The sequence below is a fragment of the Rhynchophorus ferrugineus genome, unplaced genomic scaffold, assembly GCF_030347505.1.
Source record: "Rhynchophorus ferrugineus isolate W39M unplaced genomic scaffold, kcgeb_rfMv2 rfM1, whole genome shotgun sequence".
NCBI classification, from domain to species: domain Eukaryota; kingdom Metazoa; phylum Arthropoda; class Insecta; order Coleoptera; family Curculionidae; genus Rhynchophorus; species Rhynchophorus ferrugineus.
Window position 1 is genome coordinate 87079500 of NW_027472580.1, and position 20682 is coordinate 87100181.

Sequence of the window (20682 nt, forward strand, 5' to 3'; positions counted from 1 at the left end):
GAGCTCACTTTTGACTAAAAACAACGACGAGTTGATGATTCGGAGCAGTGTTTGAAGATGATAATGCGTAATAAACCAGAGTTTCCTTCGATTTCTTTCCGAACTTCAGTCGACAGTCATTCGAGTGGACTGCACACGATAAACCCGCTCCAAAGCGTGGGAAAACCCAACAGTCCAATTATGGCGTCTATATTTTTTTGGGATGCGCATGGAATAATTTTCATTGACTACCTTGAAAAAGGAAGGACCATCAACAGCGATTATTACATAGCGTTATTGGGCCGTTTGACAGACGAAATCGCCGAAAAACGGCCACATTTGAAAAAAAAATAAGGTGCTGCTTCACCAAGACAATGCACCTTGTCACAAGTCAGTGAAAACGATGGCAAAAATCCATGAATTGGGCTTCGAATTGCTTCCTTTTCCACCGTATTCTCCAGATCTGGCCTCCAGCGACTATTACCTGTTCTCAGATCTCAAGAGAATGCCCCCTGGTAAGAATTCGTCAAATGAAGAGGTGATCACCGAAACTGAGGCATATTTTGAAGCAAAGGTCAAATCGTACTACAAAAATGGTATTGAAAAGTTGGAGGGTCGCTATAATCGGTGTATCATCCTTGAAGGGAATTATGTAGACCGGGGACTTTTCAACTGACCTGTTACATTGGGAGCTTAAATTGAAGCGTAACGGTATTAAATAACTTAAAATATGTTAACTACCTAACTAAATGCTAATATTTATATAAGTTTGTAGCTAAAGTGGTTAAAATAATACTGAAAATGGATGAAATAAGATACAATTGATGTCAAGTGTAGTATAATTTAACAACGTAGTAACAGCATTGATGTATTTATTCAAGTATTATCGAAATATTTCCTTTATATTTAGTTTTGGCACTCCTAAATGTACCCTCTATGTACTTTGTGCTGGTTCAAACTCAGTATTATCTGCAGCAACTACATACATATATATTTTTTAACATCCAATATTGAAAAAATATCCACATATTGATATTACAAAAATAGCGATATATCGTTCTTGATATTTTTAAAAAAATAGTTATGTTACATTATTATCAGCATCTTTTAGATAACATGTGGCCACATGTCAATTGTTAGTTCAGCCTATAAATATTATAGAAAATGAAAATAAAACAATAAGTAGATTGTCTCGTTCCTATTTCTCTATGTTCTCTTTTATTATTGATAAATCTAATCTTTTTTTTTTAATTTCACCATATTTTCATTATCACAAACAACGAAGTAATAAAAACAACTTAAAATATAAACATAAAATGAACAAATAACAAACATAACCAAACTTATTTTATAAAAATGCAATAACCAATCATATGGCCAATTTAGAGTTTTTTTTGTACATACGTCAAGATGTTTAATGTATTGCCTACCGCAATTTGTAAATTAGTTTTAGAATCAGACAATATTTTCCTTCTCATTTTATTCTAGTTAACAAGAGACATAATGCGGTCTAATATGTTCGAATACGAAAACGAACGAGCCTGTCAAAGTCATCCGGTTCTCAGACGTATGCAAAATTCTTGAAGGCAATAAGAGGTTAGAACTCTAACCTATAAACTATTGTGGCTACTGTAGTTTTTAGATGTACTAAGATGCTAAAATAAAGTATATTTGATAACATTTTTGTTCAATTATTTTATTTAGATTAGAATTTTGTTGTATGTCAAAGCCAAACTTTACTTAAAATTCAGAGTTGATGTGGCAACATTACGGCGTTTTGACGTCACAAAATTAAATGGCGTATGTACAAAATCACTTTGAATAGACTATACACCACAGCTTGTCTCTTTAGTTGCACACTGAAACTAAATTCGATCCACAAAATTCAAACTTCGTTAGGCCTTTTACATTTTATCCTGACTTCTGTTTATTCGACTAAAATTATTGGTTATATTTTTTTAACTTAAACCAAGTAAATTGAGAGATTTCCTGTTGAATGTGTTGTTTTTACTTCGGGCAAACAGGAACCAAGCTCTTGAGTGTTGCATTTAATATTAAATAAACACCTAATATAACAGAACACAAAAATACACTTATAAGAAATCAGTTTTCAATTACAATTGTTACATTTTCAGTCATAGAAATTGTTAATCGAGGGTAACATTCAAATTCCAAGGCCCCTATAAAGTTTTCACATTTTTTTTTCTAAAATAATCAGATATTTGTGTATAATGTGTATATGAAAATCGGAAATAGTTTAGTGTAAAAACCATTGAGTTTGCCTTTTAATCACTAACCATATCATATAAGAAGCCGTAGGAAATACTGCAGGCAACTGCTTCTATGGCGTAATGGTTAGAGCGTTCAGCCCACACGCGGTGTCTCCTTTTACCAACTATGGGTTTATCTGGACTGGACCTACAGTTTAACGTGGGCTCCGAACCACGGTCCTCAACATTAAGCCTACCGACTGGCGAGTGACCAACTTTATAAATCATCCCATAAGGCATCCGGTCTTACCCAGCCTGGTTACTGGCGTGACTGGGATCATTTTCCTTGTCGGATTTTACACTCTTGCCTAGGACAATCACAAATTTTAACCAATCACAAACATAAATTTACAACCATGCCCCAGCAGGATTCGAACCCGCGAACAGTAGGAGGACCGTCCTATCGCCTTTACCACTGCGCCACTCACATCACTCAAATAGATGCTTACCTTGTGATTATACATATCTAATATTAAACCATTCATCTAAACGAATAATATTATTTAATGTCATCAATTATTATCTAGTATTACCTGATAACAAAATATAAATATATATATATATATATATATATATAACATTTTAGAAATTGCATCTTAGTAAAACTGCAACCACCATTTCATTCAAAACAAATATACCTAATATTGTTTTATTAGTAATATTTATTTATTGGTGACGTTTTATTTTATCGTTGTTCAAATACAGCTGTTATCACACAAAATTTGCAAAATTTTAAACCAAATATATCCTCCCAACTAAGACGCGCTAATAGGTGTGGATACTGCATCTTGTGTGGTACATATAGTTTATTCAAAGTTTTTTTAGTATTTTTTTATAACATCTTTATTAGATACGCTTAGTACAACCTTAATTTACAATTAATTTATTACTACTCTTCCTATGCACTTGGATTAATTCACAAGCAAGACGAGTGCGAGAAAATACATCAATATGTATTCCTCAGTTTTTAGTAACGCGTCACGGATATTTGTGAGGTCGAAAAATTGCAATGTTGCCGCATCAACTCTGAATTTTAATTCAGTTTGGCTTTGACATACAACAAAATTCTAATCTAAATAAAATAATTGAACAAAAATGTTGTCAAATATAATTTATTTTAACATTATAGTATATCTAAAAACTATAGTTAATTATACAGTCACAATAATTTATAGGTAAAAGTTAGGCTATTATCACTCTTATCACTACTGTTTTCAAGAATTTTGCATACTTCTGACAGCTGGTCGCCGCCCAGTTGTCAGATGTACGCTAAATTATTCAAAATATTACCTATAATTACTACATGTTATGGAAAATGCCAAAAACAATAGATAATCAGGGTCACAAATTGATTGCGGCTTTAATAGGTTATTTCGAAAAGGAACCAGATAATGGAGGCCCCCTTTTGTCGGTAAATTCCGTTAGAGAGGTTTGATGATATTAAATAATATAAGTCCCTACTATTTTATTGAAAACGTTTTAGCGGGTTGCTGCCGCGGCAATTTTTTGGCTCTATTCGAGACCAAATATATCCAAATATCGTCGATTAAACTTCCTTTGCGCTTATCAAATCATCAAGAATACGAAAATCTACCGCAGTAGGCCACAATTACTATTAAATTACGAAGAAAGTTTAATAAGTCAATGCCTTTTTCAATTTCCCGCGCAGTAACTTCTATTACTGTCTCTTACTAAGGGTGTCAACCGGCCAGAAACATTTCGATATTTTGAAAACCATTAATCCATCGCTGGGAAATTCAATATTTTTAAAAGTACCAAAATACACTAAAATGTTAAAATTAAGTACCAATTTTATAATATATTTTATGTTTAAGAAATATCTTTAATTTAAAAAAAAATCGAAAAATATCGATATATCAGTCAAAAAAATATTGACCCAATATTTTTCAATTTTTTTTTTAATATCGATATATCTATATTATACCAAATCATTATACTAAATGTCTATTATAACTTATAATGTCAGGATGTGGGTCGAGAACGTTCCTATATCCATGTTAGTCGATTATAAAATAACATCATATTGATACTTGATGACGCTCAATCTTAGATGAATTGGTCTAATAGACATATAGAAAAACATGTATGTCAATAAACATTAACAATATGCAACAAATATACTATCCCAAAACCCTATTAGTACCGAAGTGTTTATGTTTGCGATAAAAGTCGAAGGCACTATATAAGCCCTTAGTATGCAAGAAGTATCTTACAAGTAAAAGATCTAAGGGTCTAAGATCACTATCTTTCCGCGTCTTGTCGAAAGCATTTCGCCAGTTTCTAACGAAAAAATATTTCAAGAGAAGAATAACAAGTCACTGTAACGATTTTGAGGCATGTTGAATTTTACATCTCAGAAAAGCGTACAAAATACCCAGAAATATTATCTCAGATGTTAAGCACGTGCGGGGTGCCAGCAGAGACATCCACAAAGAGATAAGAAAAATCTGGCAACCCCGAGACGTTTATCTGGGATATCATACCACACAATACCAGACCAAATAACCCTAAATCACCATAAAATAAAAAAAAACAGCCCGGTATGCCGTAGAAACACGTAGTCTGGATGAATATTAACAATTATTCCGTATCATCAACTTTTGTTGCGTTTATGAAGACCAAAAGATCTGCACCCTTACAAAATCAATCTCTAGAGACAGTTAGACGCAGATTTTCCGATTACCGATAAAAAATCATATTCAGTCGATGTTCTGATTGATTTGTAAAAGAGCTTTTAATGAAAAACGCTATATAACAGGTTAATTGAAAAGTCACCGGTCTCATACATAGATGGGGTTACAAGAATTAAATCCATATGTTTTTTAGTTGGCCCTCAAAAGATGCGTGTCTAAATTTGACACCTGTCGGATCATTAGTTTGTGATGAAAAATGATTTTGAATGACCGTAAATTGAAATTGAATGAAATAGCAGACACTCTAAAGATATCAACTGAAAGTGTACATCATATCATTCACGAATATTTGGGTATGAGAAAGCTCTGTGCAAAGTGGGTGTCGCGCAAGCTCACTTTTGGCCAAAAACAACGACGAATTGATGATTCGGAGCAGTTTTTGAAAACGATCAAGCGTAACAAACCCTAGTTTTGCGTCGATATGTGACAATGGATGAAACATAACTCCATCATTTCACTCCGAAATTCAATCAACAGTCATCCGAGTGAACTACACACGATGACTCGCTCCAAAGCGTGGGAAAACGCAACAGTCTGCTGGCAAGGTTATGGCGTCTGTATTTTGGGATGCGCATAGAATAATTTTTATTGAATACCTTGAAAAAGGAAGAACCATCAACAGCGACTATTAGATATCGTTATTAGACCGTTTGAAGAACGAAATCGCCGAAAAACGGCCGTATTTGAAGAAAAAGAAAGTGCTGCTTCACCAAGACAATTCACCGTATCACAAGCCAGTGAAAACGATGGCAAAAATCTATGAATTGGGATTCGAATTGCTTTCTCATCCACTGTATTCTCCAGATCTGGTCACCAGCGACTATTTCATATTCTCAGATGTCAAAAGAATGTTCGCTGGAAATACATTTTCGTCGAATGAAAAGGTGATCGTCGAAACTGAGACTTATTTTGAAGCAAAGGACAAATCGTACTACAAAAATGGTATTGAAAAATTGGAGGGTCGCTATAATCAGTGTATCACACTTGAAGGGAATTATGTTGAATAAAAAAAACTAATTTTGCCAAAAAAATTTGTTTTACTATGGTAGGCCGGAGACTTTTCAATTGATCTGTTGGAAGTTCCAGAAAAGTATTAGGCTGGTCATTTCGGTTTACGTACCTTGCAAAACAGCGGCAGCATGTTGTACAGCTTATCATCTTTCTCTTTATCGGACAACGGATGAGGTGGATGCATGTATTCGAGAAAGAGTTTCTTCAGGTGCATCAAACCCAGCTGGGTATGCGGAGAAGAGGGGTCAGACATGTTCTCTGAACTGGAGGTGGTCGGTTGTACCCCGCCACCTCTCAGCTTACGCATTATATTCATTGCTGCGGATGTCTTATATATATCTGGAAATAAAAACGAGATTAATTAGTATGGTGGTTCGCTTCGCTTATCAGTTTATCGGTAAACACTAGCGTTGAGAACTATCGACTGAAAATAGTTTAAACGGTCAATAGTCGCAAAACGTTATAGTTTTTTGACTATCGACTGAAAATAGTAATTACCATTTTCAGTCAAATACACGGTTCCACTGTTTTTTTTTCCCATTTATGATGTAGGACGAAGATGTACGAAGTCTTTCCTTTATAAATTGTGAGAGAGGAAAGGACGGAGATAATTGCTTGGAGCAGTTTATTTTAAATATACTTATTTTTTTAACGGTAGTAAAAGCGAGACGGAGATGCATATATTCCTTCACGTAATAACTGAATGTTAAATAAAAAGGAAATAAATAATTGTTGAATAACTATTACCACACAATTTGATATTGGAATGGAATAATAATCCCACAAATGTTTTATCGTATTTTAATAATATGTTAATTGCTATTTTTAAATAATACTATAATATATATATAGGTAACACAATAGAATTTAAACAAAACAATAACCATAAATACTAAATAAAAATTAAACATATACTTAATCATAGAAAAAAACTAATCCATGATATAACTAAAAACGATGGCACAATAATTACCAGAGCCTTTTTAAATAAAATAAGTGTTTCATTTATTATTGAACGGAAATATTTTTTATTCAGTATTCAAAAATATAATATACATGTTCAGCTTTTCTCCCGTGATGCGATTTCTTCAATGGTTAATAATTTGGCCAGATTTTGAAAAGGGCATAGATATAGTTGCGGGTATAGCAGAATATTTTAAATGTAACTAATATAATTCAATATAATTTTATGAGCTAGCCAAAAATCTAATGGGTTTTGTTTTCAGTATTTGTATTTCGAATTTGGAGTTGTAGTACTGTATTTGTATTTTTTGAAGTTAGAATGGAAGATATCTCTTTTGTGATGATTTGTTCTATCACCTCAGCATTATTTGTAATTCCAAATACTGATTTTTTAAATCGAAGTTTGCACATAGCAGAAGTTGAGGGTTCTTGTTCAAAATATTCTCAAACCACAGAACGTTTCGCTGAATGCATTATTCTACTGAAAAGTTATAAAATAATAAAAATAGATTGTAAAAAATATTTCTCTGTCTTACTTGCTAATAAAATAAATCTTAACCAAAAAGTGTCCCCACCATCCTTATTTCCTTGTATTTTTTATAAAAAAATATTACCTATTATTGCTACAAAAACAGTCAAAAGTATTTCACTATTTACCATTCACAATTTTAATATTTTTGCCATATTATATTAATAATCTTGAAAAATAGCGTTCCAAAATGCTGCTATGTTAATATACGATATTTTGTTATTTACAATCAAACTACCTAAATTTATATAAGCCTAAGATCGCGGTTAGGACGACAGAGCCAGAATATTAAAAATCAGTCGAATGAAACTAGTAGAGTCGAAAATATCGACTGAAACAGTCACTGATAAAAAGTAGTAAAATTAGTCGAACCAAAAATAGCGACTGAAGCAGTCATTTACTAAACAGTCGATAGTCAATTTCATCTAGTACATAAAAAATCTCACGACACTGAAACATGTACTGAGCATTCAGCAGATGAAAATTCGCCAATTGGCGCTTTCTAAATCGTATGCTTCGTGTATAGGGTGAGACATATTTTAATTTACTTTTAAAATCCGTGTTATTTTAACGTTAGCAAGAAAAATCATCAGTAGATCGCAGGCAGATAACACTGAGTTAAAAATAAAAATAAGTACCCATTTCATGTTCAATGTTCCATAAACATGTTTCGATTATAAGAAAGTATCACAACAAAATTACTAATTGGATGGTATTGTGATAATCTTAAAAGTATTTGTTTTATTTTTGAAATAAATTATTCCATCGAAAAAAATCCAGTGTTCTTCAACCCAGAATTCTTTTTCCGTTGCCATTTTCAGGCTTCCTCCGCAATACAAGTCCATAATAATGAATTTTCCGCCTGTACAATCTCCATAACACTTCATCAAGCTATTGTTTCGCTCTAACTCAGCTAGTGAAATTTTGAAAAACGTTAGTAAATAATATAGCTCAATTATCTTATCAGCACTCTTATGGGATGTTCTAAATAAAACAGTATCCAATTTAATTTACTTTTTAGTTGTATTTTAAATGGTTCTCCATATGTAAATAACAATATATGACAATAACTTATATAAATATTTAAGATATATATATATATATATATATATATATATATCTTAATTAGCTATACATGAGCCCTAAAGTCGAAGTCGATCAACGAAACAACCAAGGATTTTCTTGATTTTATTAATGCTACATCAATGACCATAAATTAACAATGAGTTAAAAGCTGTATAAAAAATTATGAACATATAACTTTTGGAAAATAAGCAAATATGTCTTTCTAAATGCTTTTCTTATAGATAGGGTTAAAGCTTTTCCACCCTGTGATACTATGGAACTAAATGTAGACCGCGTTTTTTTTTTATTCCAGATTGACCAGCTAGAATCATGTTCATCATCATCGTGTTCTGAGGCGTCTAGGGAACGAGAGTCACGCGCGGACTTTTTTGGACTGGACCACTTGAAGTAGTGCAAGTTGTCTCTCAGAGACGTCTCTGTACCACACTTGTGCTTCGTAGAGACAAATTGCACGGACTAGCATCTTAGTCGCTTTCTGGGGAACTGGGAGTTTGCTTTCTCTATAGAGGAGTGGAAATAGCAGGCTGTATACACCATTGCCTTTGCTGACCATTGGAACCTACGGTCGAACTGGAGACCGAGGTATGACACCTTCTGGTGCCAGGGGATAGGGACTTTTTCGATTTGGAGGCAATAAGCGCGGAACGTCTTACGGTGGAACATAATATCCTGAGATTTACTCCGGTTAATCTGCAGCCGCCAGAATTTGTACCACGCAATCGCCTGGTTGGCGTCGGGACTGTAAACGGTGGTGAAGAAATCTGTGTTATTTGCATAAAATGATGTGTGTAAATCTTTATGAAGTGGGAAATCAACCATATAAAGGTTGAACAGGACTGAGACTAATGGAGCACCTTACAGGACAATGCGGAGATTTGGAGAGGAGACTGCGTCGCCGATCTTGACTTAAAAGGATCTACCGTCCAAGTATGAATGAATCAGGAAGATTAGGACATTCGGTAGTCCTAGCTGGTTCGCTTTAAAGACTAGACCGTTGTGCCATACTTAATCGAAAGCTTTGACAGGAAAACCGAATTGTTCGTTCGGGATTATGTGGTGTGCCTAAGTGAAATTATTTGAAGCGTGTAATATCGTTTTTTCGGTAGGTTTGGAGGGTGAAGAAATCAGGCTTATGAGCCTATAGTCAGATGGATTTGACTTGGCTTTCTTTTTTGGAAAAATAGCGAAGAGCGCATGTTTCCAATTCTTTGGGAAATGCTTTAACCTCAGGATGGAGTTGATGATGTTGGCAAGCTCTGAAAGTTGCTTGCTGGTAAGGTCTTTCAGATAGTTTACTGCGATACCATTTGGGCTTAGAGCTTTTTCGAAGACAGATGTTTTATGGAGAGCTAATGCTCTTTAGAAGATATTCTGACTGAAAGTGTTTCCTCTTCAAGGAGGGGATAGTGTCGTTGATAATGGTTAACGTCTGTTACGTTGGGCTAAGAGATGGATTGCATTTCATTTGATTCTCAAACGAGAAAGTCAGCTTTTTCGGGCCAGCTCCAACTCTTATACGGTAAATTATGCGTGGCTTCTGTTGTACATATATCAACTATGGATACGTAATTTTTAAAGGGAAAGTGGGTGTGTTAAAACATTATTAAAGGTTATTATTACATAAAAGTCGTTTAATTTTAAGTGTCATTTAAGATTTTGTGTAATTTTCGGCCATTTCCATATTGTTGGAGTTATTAAAGAGTTATGGCAAGTTTGGATCTAAAATGATCAATAGTACGACCACGTACAGATATATTTTACATTTTTGTGGAGAGAACAAAGTAATGTTCCGCTTTATCGGACGGTGTAAAAGAAAACCGAAAATTTCAGCCCAACGTAGATACAATATATAATAAAATTCGCAAATAACAAGAATCGTTTGTTCTCTTTGTTTAAAAGATATTTAGAATTTCTACATCAGCCTTTGATTTAATTTGATGCCTGGTGAACAGAGAATAGCCAAGAAAAATTGTTCGTATTTAAAAAGTGATAAAAATTTATATTCTTCTGTAGAGCAGATATTGCATTCCTATAGTATATTCAAAGTTTTTTTTAGCAATGCATCATGGATATTTGTGACGTCAAAATATTGCAATGTTGCCGAATTAACTCTGAATTTTAGTTCAGTTTGGCTTTGACATACAAAAAAAATCTAATCTAAATAAAATAATTGAACAAAAATATTATGAAATATAATTTATTTTAACATTATAGTAAATCTAAAAACTACAGTTAATTATACAGCCACAATAATTTATAGGTAAGAGTTAAAATCTCTTATCACTATTGCTTTCAAGAATTTTTCATACATCTGACAGCCAGTCGCCGTCTGGTTGTCAGATGTACGCTAAATTATTTAAAATATTGGTTATAATTACTACGGGTTATAAACCGGCAAACATTATTTTAGCCCTTTGATTATTTTGATAATTGAAGTCGCTGCGTAATATATCATATTACTTTGTTTGAAAATGCCGAAAACAATATATATTCAAGGTCACAAATTGATTGCGGCTTTAATAGGTTTTTTCGCAAAAGGAACCAGATAATGGAGGCCCCCTTTTGCTGGTAAATTCCGTTAGACAGGTAATTATTGATGATATTAAATAATATAAGTCAATACAATTTTATTGAAAATGTTTTTAGCGGGTTGCTGCCGGGCTAAATATTACTGTGAGTACTGGGAATAACGTGGATTGGGTGACGAATATTGACCATCCTGATATTGGCTCTATTCGAGACCAAATATACGAAATGTATAAGAACAGTAAATACACAAACTATTTCATCGATATAAACATAATTTAATATAATTATTTTATCGAAAATTGTCCGTCTGAAAAGTATACATAAAAGAATTAAGGACATGCAGCTTTTTGAGGGATGTAGGACATTCTTTTATACACTCTTACAGGGCATAGGGTTTAAATGGTGTAAAGATAACCCTCGGAGAGGTTTAATATAACTTCCAGACATTACCTTAAAAAGAAATACATTTTTAAAGGCATAAAATAAGACCAAGGAAAATAAACTATTTGAATTTGTGTATCCTGATGAAACTTGGATATTTCAAAATCGTTCATTGTGGCATTCTTGGCAAGACGGTAACAAAAAAATGTAAAGACAACAAAAATTGATGGAAAAAGGTAAAAGTTGCAATAGCATTCGATTAGGTTTTGTTGATCATTATATTTATTAATAATTAATTGCAGATATATTGCTGGTCGGGAAGGATATTCCATCAAAAACTGTATGGATAGGTGGAAGGACATTGTCAACCATAACACCTTGGGTTTGGATGGACTCGATTAGACATACAGAGGAAGTAATTGATAAATGGTGGAATTGTGAATATGTTTTAGGCAGATTAGAAATTAACAGTTTAGTGATTGAATTGGACAATGAGTGGGAAAGTCAAAGTGGTGTACACAGATAGTAGAAGAAGAAATAAAATATACAGTAATACCAAGATGACTTGACAAGTAAACACACCATTGAAGGAAACAAGAACTAAACGAAAAAAGTAATTAATTGTTAATTCGGTGGATTAGGCCTCCAGGGGGATACCACTGAATAAAAAAACGAGCCTAGAAACTCTACCTCATGGATGGCGAGGAAAAGAGTTAAATGCAAATAAAACAAATCAAACCTACAAACTATTTTAGCTGTATCTTAATTGTAGTTTTAAGTTCTTCGATAATATATGTAATCGATTTACTATAATGTTAAAATAAATTACATTTCATAATATTTTTGTTCAATTATTTTATTTAAATTAAAATTTTTTATAGACTATTATTATATAGACTAATTTTTTATAGATTAGACTATATAATAATTCTAACTTAATCTACACTAATATAGTCTGCACTAAGTATTGCATATAATAAAAACAATTAATTAAATATAATTAATTTGTGAATCGAGAGCTAAAATGAATGTTGCACAGAATTTTAACAATTATAGAATAGCTTCATAGAATTTCAGACTTCCTTTGTCGATCATTGAAACTCAATGGAAATTAGAGTTAATTAAATATCATTTAAAAAAGTGCTAGTTTTTGAGTGAGTGCTAGTTTTTGAAAAAGTTATTTTAATATGTTCTAATATGTATACATTTATTATATTAATTCATTTAATATATCAAATATATTGCTAATCATATATCGAAAATACTGTGAAAACAAGTTTTAGTAGCATATCATTTTTAAGTTATTTCCTTTACTCTCTTATGAGGTTAACACACGATTGACTTAATACATTGTGGTCGGATTTTGACCACAATGCGATTAGCATATATAAATGCATTCGCGTTGAAGAACATGAAAAAAATTAAGGATTATTTCGTGGATTGCTTGCAAACGGATAAAACAACAAACTCAATAAATCAATTACTGTAGTAGCCTTATGTATTAGTAAGACATACAAATAATATAGATAAGATAGTTTTCCAATAATCGAGACAACACACCCTCTCACAAACCTCAAAAAACTATCGCGGAAGCTATTGAATTCAAACAATAATTAGTGCAATATCCATCATATTTGGCAGATTCTGCTATTTAGATTTTGTACTGTTTTCACATCTTAACAATTATCATAAATTTGGTAATTTAAAGCATACATTTTGCAATACAATCTTAATTTACAAATTAATTTACTACTACTGTTCTGTTGTTCTGTTATATTAATACACAAGCAAGGCGAGTATGGGATTAGTAAGCTAAAATTAAGAATAGTAGTTTGGTTCGCTTCGATCTTCTATTTTCCTGCGTGTTATCCAGTTGCTGAATTACTTCCACGTTGCTCTGATTTATCAACCTTATATCACGTTTTAAGGCGAAATCTTGAATCACCTCGTGTATCCATTTGATTTCATCCATTGATCCATTGATAAGCATTGGTAATTAATCGTACAAGATTGTCTTGGGTGCGTTGGATTAGCAGTTGGTTTGATGTTTTACTGAAACCCCATATTTACACCCCATAGGTCCAAATTGGCTTTATGATTGACTGATAAACTAATCTCTTTGATTTTAGGTCAAGTTGAAACTATATTCCGACTAACCAGTAGAGTTGCTTGCCCTTGAGTCTAATCTGCTGTGCTTTTTGTCTAACATGATGTTTCCAATTTAACTCAACATCGAGATGTATTGCAAGATATTTAGCTGATTCTGCTTGAGCAACCGAACATCCGTCAAATGATATAATTAGGTTTTCGTCATTTCGACAAAACGCAAAATTAACATAGACAGATTTGGAGCTATTAAGCTTTATTTTTCAGTCTTTAATCCATATGTTGATATTGTTGACTGCTATTTGTAATATCTCTGAAGAATGGCTATATTGGCATACAGCAATAAGATATACAGCAATACCTTGGTTTTACGGAGAAATTACGCCCTAAAAACCAATACATTTAATTCAATTTAACCTCAAGTTGTTCATGCTTTATTAGTATGTTTTTCCTAAATTGTGCCTCCATCCATCATTCCTAGATAATTAACATTATCTGGTTGAGGGACTTATTTACCGGGCGACAAGACCTTCTACACATATACACAAAATTAAATTACGAACAAAATAAATCTAATTTGTTGGTCGTACCGACTTCAAAGTGAACAATTGGTGGTAGTTAAAATAATATAGTAAATAGATAAATAGGTTGAGGTAGGTATTAAGCTAAATTGTGTGTATATAGTAGAATATAAAAAACGTATTGTAGGTAACTACGATAGTAGATAATAAGATTTTGGTTTATTTTTATTTAGCTATTAAAATGATTATTATGTACAGATTTTATTATAAAACGTTTTTTTGTGTTAAAAATATTTGATTATTATTTACCTAGTACCCTATTTATTTTTTGAATTATTTTAAATAATTTTTAATAAATTATATTTAATTTTTTTCCTTTTAGTGTTAGGTATTTACTCAATAAATTACGCGGTTATTTTATTAAGCCACCGTCGGGCATCGAACCCGCAACCTCCGTGTGTGAGCTAAACGCTCTAAACGTTACACCTTAGAAGCAGTTGCCTACAATATTTCTACGATTTCTCATATGATATGGTTAGTGCTTAAAAAGTAAATAATGGCTTTTGCACTGAAACTCTTCCGATTTTCCATCATATCAGCTCAGCAATAAGATTATATACAAATATCTGATTATTTTAGATAAAAAAATATGTGAAAACTTTGGACGAGCCTTTGAAATTTGAGTGTTTCCCTCGATTTTCCCCCCTTCCCCACAACAGATTCTGATTTGGTTCCAACAGGACCACCTCGGAAACGCACTCTTTCGAATAAAAAAAGAATTTGGAAATCGGTCCATAATTGACGGAGATATCGGGGAACACAGATTTAAAGAAATATACAGACGAACATAGAACCTGCTCCTTTTTTGAAGCCGATTAAATATAGCATACTATGGTACATTTTCCTGCTTCTGTGACTCCTGATTACCTGCAAAATGTTTCTACTGCACCTATTATTACCATCGCAATAATTAGAAGATTATCCCATAATATGATTAGGTGCATTGCTATATGACGACTTATATGTTTCAACATTATTGTCTCCGTTTTTAATTAGAATAGACGGAGATAGATCGATCTTCAATTACAATGTATGGCGTATGTATAGCCATGATTTATTTCCCAAGTCTGTTATTCGGTATTATGAATATCATCAACCATCAAGTAAAATCTAAAACTTAACCTAACCTAAACCAGGTTATCTCAGATATGCTCTTGATTTTTTTTTAAACTTTCGAAGTCAGTGCATGGGTTTTCATCTCAAAATCACGTAACCTGCCACACCAACCGTAAAACAATAAATATTTTACGAATTACGGTCGGTAATAAAATTATCAATTGTTATCAGTGATAGTAATTGTTAAGCGTATAAATGCGAATGACTCCGTTAAACTATTTTGATTGAATTTTACACCAACAATTCAATAAGCTTAGTCGCGTAATGAACATTCATCACGTCATTCGTGGAATATCAGATTATTGCCACGCCATTTTATATATATATATATATATATATATATATATATATATATATATATATATATATATTAAAATCCCCTTTTGACCAACGAAGGTTTATCTAGACTGGACATACAGTTTAACGTGGGCTCCGAACCACGGTCCTTGGCATTAAGCCTACCGACCTGGCCAGAGACCACCTTGGAAGACATACGGGCTTACACAGCCTGGTTACTGAAGTCCCTGGGATGGTTATTCCTTGTTGAATTTTCCGCTGTTCCCTATAAAGACATTAACAAACATAAAGTACATCCATGCCAAGCAGGATTCGAACCCGCGACTATCCCAACTGTAGGACAAGACGGCCCTTGTCGCCTTAATTACTGCGCCACCAAGCCGTCTTTCTGATACATTGTATTGAAGGCTGTATTGAAGAAAAAATAAATTTGGAAAACTAAACAAACCGTTTACCCGTTTATTTCAACTTCATTTCTATAACAGTGGTATAAAAAATTTATTTTTACAAATTTTCAAAACCTTTAACTATTTATACATCCTACGTGTCTTTCACAATAATTATATTCATTTTATGTGCAGGTCCTCTAAATTATTATTTATTTAAGCCCTCCTACATATATATATAACTTCGTATGTCATAAAGGCTTTATAATTACATGTTTCCGTTTCTTTGTCAGCAATATTGCAATCCTCCATTATGCGACAACCTGATGCCCGAGTTTTTTATTACCTTATCTTGCCATTGTCGGTTTTCGTTGCTCTATTTATTCAATATCAATTACAATTTTATTAGTTAGTTAGAGGGCTATTGCATAAATTCTTGTCGGGTCACTTAGCGCACACAATGGATGAGCATATGAATTTAAAAAATAGTTAAAACTTTAATAATCAAATTAATGTATACGTTGTTATTCATGCTTGATGGCATTCAGGTGTTGGGAAGTCCATTAATGTTTCGGAGCTAGTTAGATCTGTGATTTCTCAACTCTACACCTATGCATACTCACAAATAAAAAATATATATCTACTGAGTGAAAGTTTATTTACACCTTAATCATTACTTAATCAAAGTATCGATAAAAATAATATGTATGGTTTAGTTAAATTCTTATATCAGTTATATGAGATCTATATCAAATACTTCTGTACTATGCACAAAGGGTAAATAGAGATTTAACTATAGGCAACTTTTTAGAAATGTTTCGCGACTTCCAATAGATAGCACTGCAATCGCCTTTTCCATCCATTTCATTTTTATGGAGCATTTGTTGTTTGTATTTTTGGGTGCCATTTTCTGCGTGATATATAGAAAAGTACTTTTAGCATTTCTCTACGTTTTTGTGAGTAAATTATAGTCAAAACTATCTCGTTATGGATGTATGTTCGATCTAAATTCTGTTGTGTAACCGGATGTATAGAAAGCAAAGAAATTAGAAATCGTCTTGCCCTTAAGAAGTTTCCGGATATATTTAAAAAATAGTTATAGTCTATTATAATAATTCCAAATTTTCTAGGTTAGCAATATGTGATGTATATACATTGATGGTACATACATGAGCGATGATTGTAAAATATTGGAGAAAGTATGAACCCAAAATATGTTCAATTGTTTCAAACAATAACAAAATTATGAAGGTAAATATGACTATACTATATTGATATTTGTTAAAGTAATATCAATTTTTTAAGGGCTTAATTTATTTGAAAAAATCTATTTTGGAAAAAGATCCAAACCAATATAATGTCTTAAAAATACTTATCTAAAATAGATCTCCTAGAAGGCATGAAGTGAAAAATATTAATTCGCTCAACAAGTATCAGGCCTATAAGTTAATTTTAAAGGATTACGTTCATTTATGATCAGGCACATTTGTAACCAACTTATTGAAGCCCCACTGATAGGTTTTACTGAAAGTATGTGTCATTTCGCCGAAGTATAAACAAAATATGTTTCCAGTGCGTTGAAAATGTCAGAATTTGTATCGAGTAAACCGCCTTTGTGGGAAGTTATATTTTTATCCTTAATTTGAAGAAAAAGAAGTCTGAACTTCATCGAATGCTATGTAACAACAATGCTCCATCAATTTCAAGATGTGAATACAGGTTTCGATGTTTTAAAAGTGGTGATATTAACATAGAAAACAAAGAGCGGACGGCCAAACAAATTTTAAACGAGAATGTGAAGGCATTACCTGACGAAACCATCAATAGGGATCGATATCGACTACAAATGACGCGTTTGGACCTAAAAACAAGCGGAATACGCGCAAAGATGCAACAATGTTACTTTCAGCATGACCGCTCGACGACATGTTGCAAAACCGATGAAAGCATACTTAGAAACATTAAAAAGAGGAAACGCTAGCTGCTCGCATTTTTGATCTTTCTGATTATTACTACTTGTTACGACATGAGTCGTGCCTTAGCAGCGCTTCACTTATGAAGATACCAAAAATGGATAGCCTCAAAAGATACATTATTTTTCTTTTGGGGTGGAATCCGTAAATTGCCTGAAAGATGAGAAAAAGTAACGGCTATTGATGGAAAACACATTGAATAAAGAACATTGTATATTATTTTTCAAAGCACCTAGTTGTGTGCTAAAGTTTTGTCGCGGATATGTATTTATTGTATTAAAATTAAATCTACGTATGAGAAAATAAAACCAATAGAAGCCGGTTTCGTTGGTGCAGTGGTCAAGGCGACAGGATGATCCTCCTACTGTTGCGAAGTTCGAATCCTGCTGAGGCATGGGTGTTTATGTTTGTGAGTGTAATTGTAATTGAAAATATTTTATAGACAACAGTGCAATATCCGACAAGGAATAACATCCAACCATCTGACTACAGGCCCATCAGCCTCCTCAGAACCATTTCGAACCTTGCCGAGAGGCAATACTCAACGCGCTAAACTCTTTCACAAAGGAAAACAACATCATTCCTGACAAACAGTTGGGCTTTCGCGCTCACTATCCATCACGCTCATGACCAACGTAAAAGGCTTCGAGCAGTCCTCCTGGATCTAAACAAAGCCTTCGACAAGATCTGGCACGACGGTTAGACCGCAATATGCGTGCGGTTAAGCCTCCCAGAAGACCCAACGGCTCTCATCAAGTCCTATTTATCGGACAAATCTTTCCAGGTCAAGATCAGGAAAACACTTTCCAGTCGAAAACAAATCGACGCTGGCCTACCTCAAGGTTCCCCACTGGCCCTAGCCTTATTTAATCTCTTTATTATAGATCTGCCGAGAAAAGAGCACATTGACGTTGCGTTTTACGATAACGACACTGCTTTCTTCACGGCCTCTAGGTTCGAGGTTACAATTCAAGAACGTTTACAGAAGCAGCTCGCCCTTAAGGTCAAGGGGTTCAAATTCTGGAGGTTGCAAATCAACCCCCTGAAAATCTAGGTCATTACTTTCCATAAGAAGCGTTACGCACTGCGCGTCTCACAACTTAAGATCGACACCGCAACAATTCCATAGCTGGATTACCTCATGTACCCAAGTCTCCACTTCGATCGACGGTTCGGTTGGCCTTCTCCAGTTCAGAAAGGTTCGGGGATAACAAACCTACTATCTTCTCTGATCTGCCCTTCTAGCAGACTTCCCATCTCCATCAAATGCTTATTTTACAAGATGTTAATTCGGCCCGTACTCCTCTACGGATCTAATGTCTACTTCAAGTTTGTTACACCCAACCAGGTCAAACGGCTTCAAGTTTTCCAAAATATGCTCCTCGGGAGAATATTAAACGCTCCATGGTTTGTCAGAAATAATCAAATTCATAGGGAAACTGACACTCCAGAAATCAAGCACATCATATCTCAATCATTCCAAAAACAACGCGCTTGTTCGCGAGCTGTTCGACATATTGGGAGCTTATCACCGCGAAACCTCCCCCCCCCCTTTCCAGGCTAACACGACCTCATCCGTCGCTGCAGTCATAACTTTTGCCACAATACGACAGTATCCAGTCGTGTGTTAACTCAAGTCCGCGAATCAATAGAATCGCCGGGTCCTCGTGCCCTATAACGGCTGCCCGATTAGCGGGTGCCATATTCCCAAATTTAATGCAGTAGCAGTAGCGATCCACAGGAGTTAACTGTGAGGCGGTTTCGGTTTAGTGTATTGGTAAGCCCAGAGGCAGTCCCACATAACCCGGTCCAACTTGTCACTCCAGGGCAAGTATCCGCGACTAGGTATGCGTCAGGCATTCTACCGCTTGGTTTTAGGTCAGAACAAGAAAAAAATTTTAGTGTCTGCTTGTATAACAAATGTTTATTATGTATGAATAATTTTTATTTTCTTCCAAATAACCAATTCTTCTTTCCAATGATATTTTGCGTCAAGATTCATCCCAAGATACTTAACCATTTTGGCATTGAAAATGTCATTTTGAAGCGCTTCGCAGTTTCACTGATTTGTACTGTCACTGTGAACTTTGACAGGTGGTTTTACAATTTTCGCCAACTACTGTTTTGATTTTTTTCATATCTAGGCCATGCAATATAAATCATGCTTCCCTCGTAATTATTTATCGATACAAAAACTCGTCACGATTACGTCAAAACAACGTGAGATAGTCGATAAATACAAACAATAAATATGAAACCATGTGATCCATACATAACTGAAGCTTTGACCGCCAATCCAATGAGTCACGAAGCTAGAAACACTTTTTGATTCTAAAAACTAATCACAAAATTCTCTATTGGATTTAAATACATTATCCCATTATAAAAATTAGTTTTATTTCGTTGAATTGAATGAGATTGATCTTATATATATTTTATAGCTATTTGTTACAATCAATGGTATTTTAGAGCTTAAAAGATAAATCCACCAACTGAACCATATTATATCATTTTCATCTCCGGTTATTTTATTTGTCTTTATCCTAATTTGCTACTGTTTTAAAATTAAAAAGTACTTATTTTACAATAGATACTTTCGGCTTAACATCTATGTCAGTAATAATGTGTTTTACTTATAATTTCACTGAGCTAGATCAAATGGTTTTACTCTCTTTAATCTTCTGACTAGGCCATCATTATCTATGAGCTGGAGAACCCAACACTGATGTGCTGATGGAGCCTAATGGATAACGTTATCGAC

At 33.7% G+C, this 20682-nt stretch overlaps 1 protein-coding gene and 1 long non-coding RNA gene across 2 annotated transcripts in view; one reads left to right on the forward strand and one right to left on the reverse strand.

The window, feature by feature from the left end:
- bchs (WD repeat and FYVE domain containing 3 bchs) overlaps positions 1 to 20682 on the reverse strand; it is a 68352-nt gene that overhangs the window by 41775 nt on the left and 5895 nt on the right. Inside the window, exon 2 of the mRNA XM_076396560.1 lies at positions 6084 to 6313. Coding sequence (XP_076252675.1) covers positions 6084 to 6290 — 207 coding nt within the window. The 5' untranslated portion in view covers positions 6291 to 6313. The remainder of the gene's footprint in view (positions 1 to 6083; positions 6314 to 20682) is intronic.
- Positions 11574 to 12112, forward strand: LOC143191487 (uncharacterized). The gene is made up of 2 exons (XR_013004521.1): positions 11574 to 11698; positions 11765 to 12112. It is a non-coding gene; the product is annotated as an uncharacterized LOC143191487 (long non-coding RNA).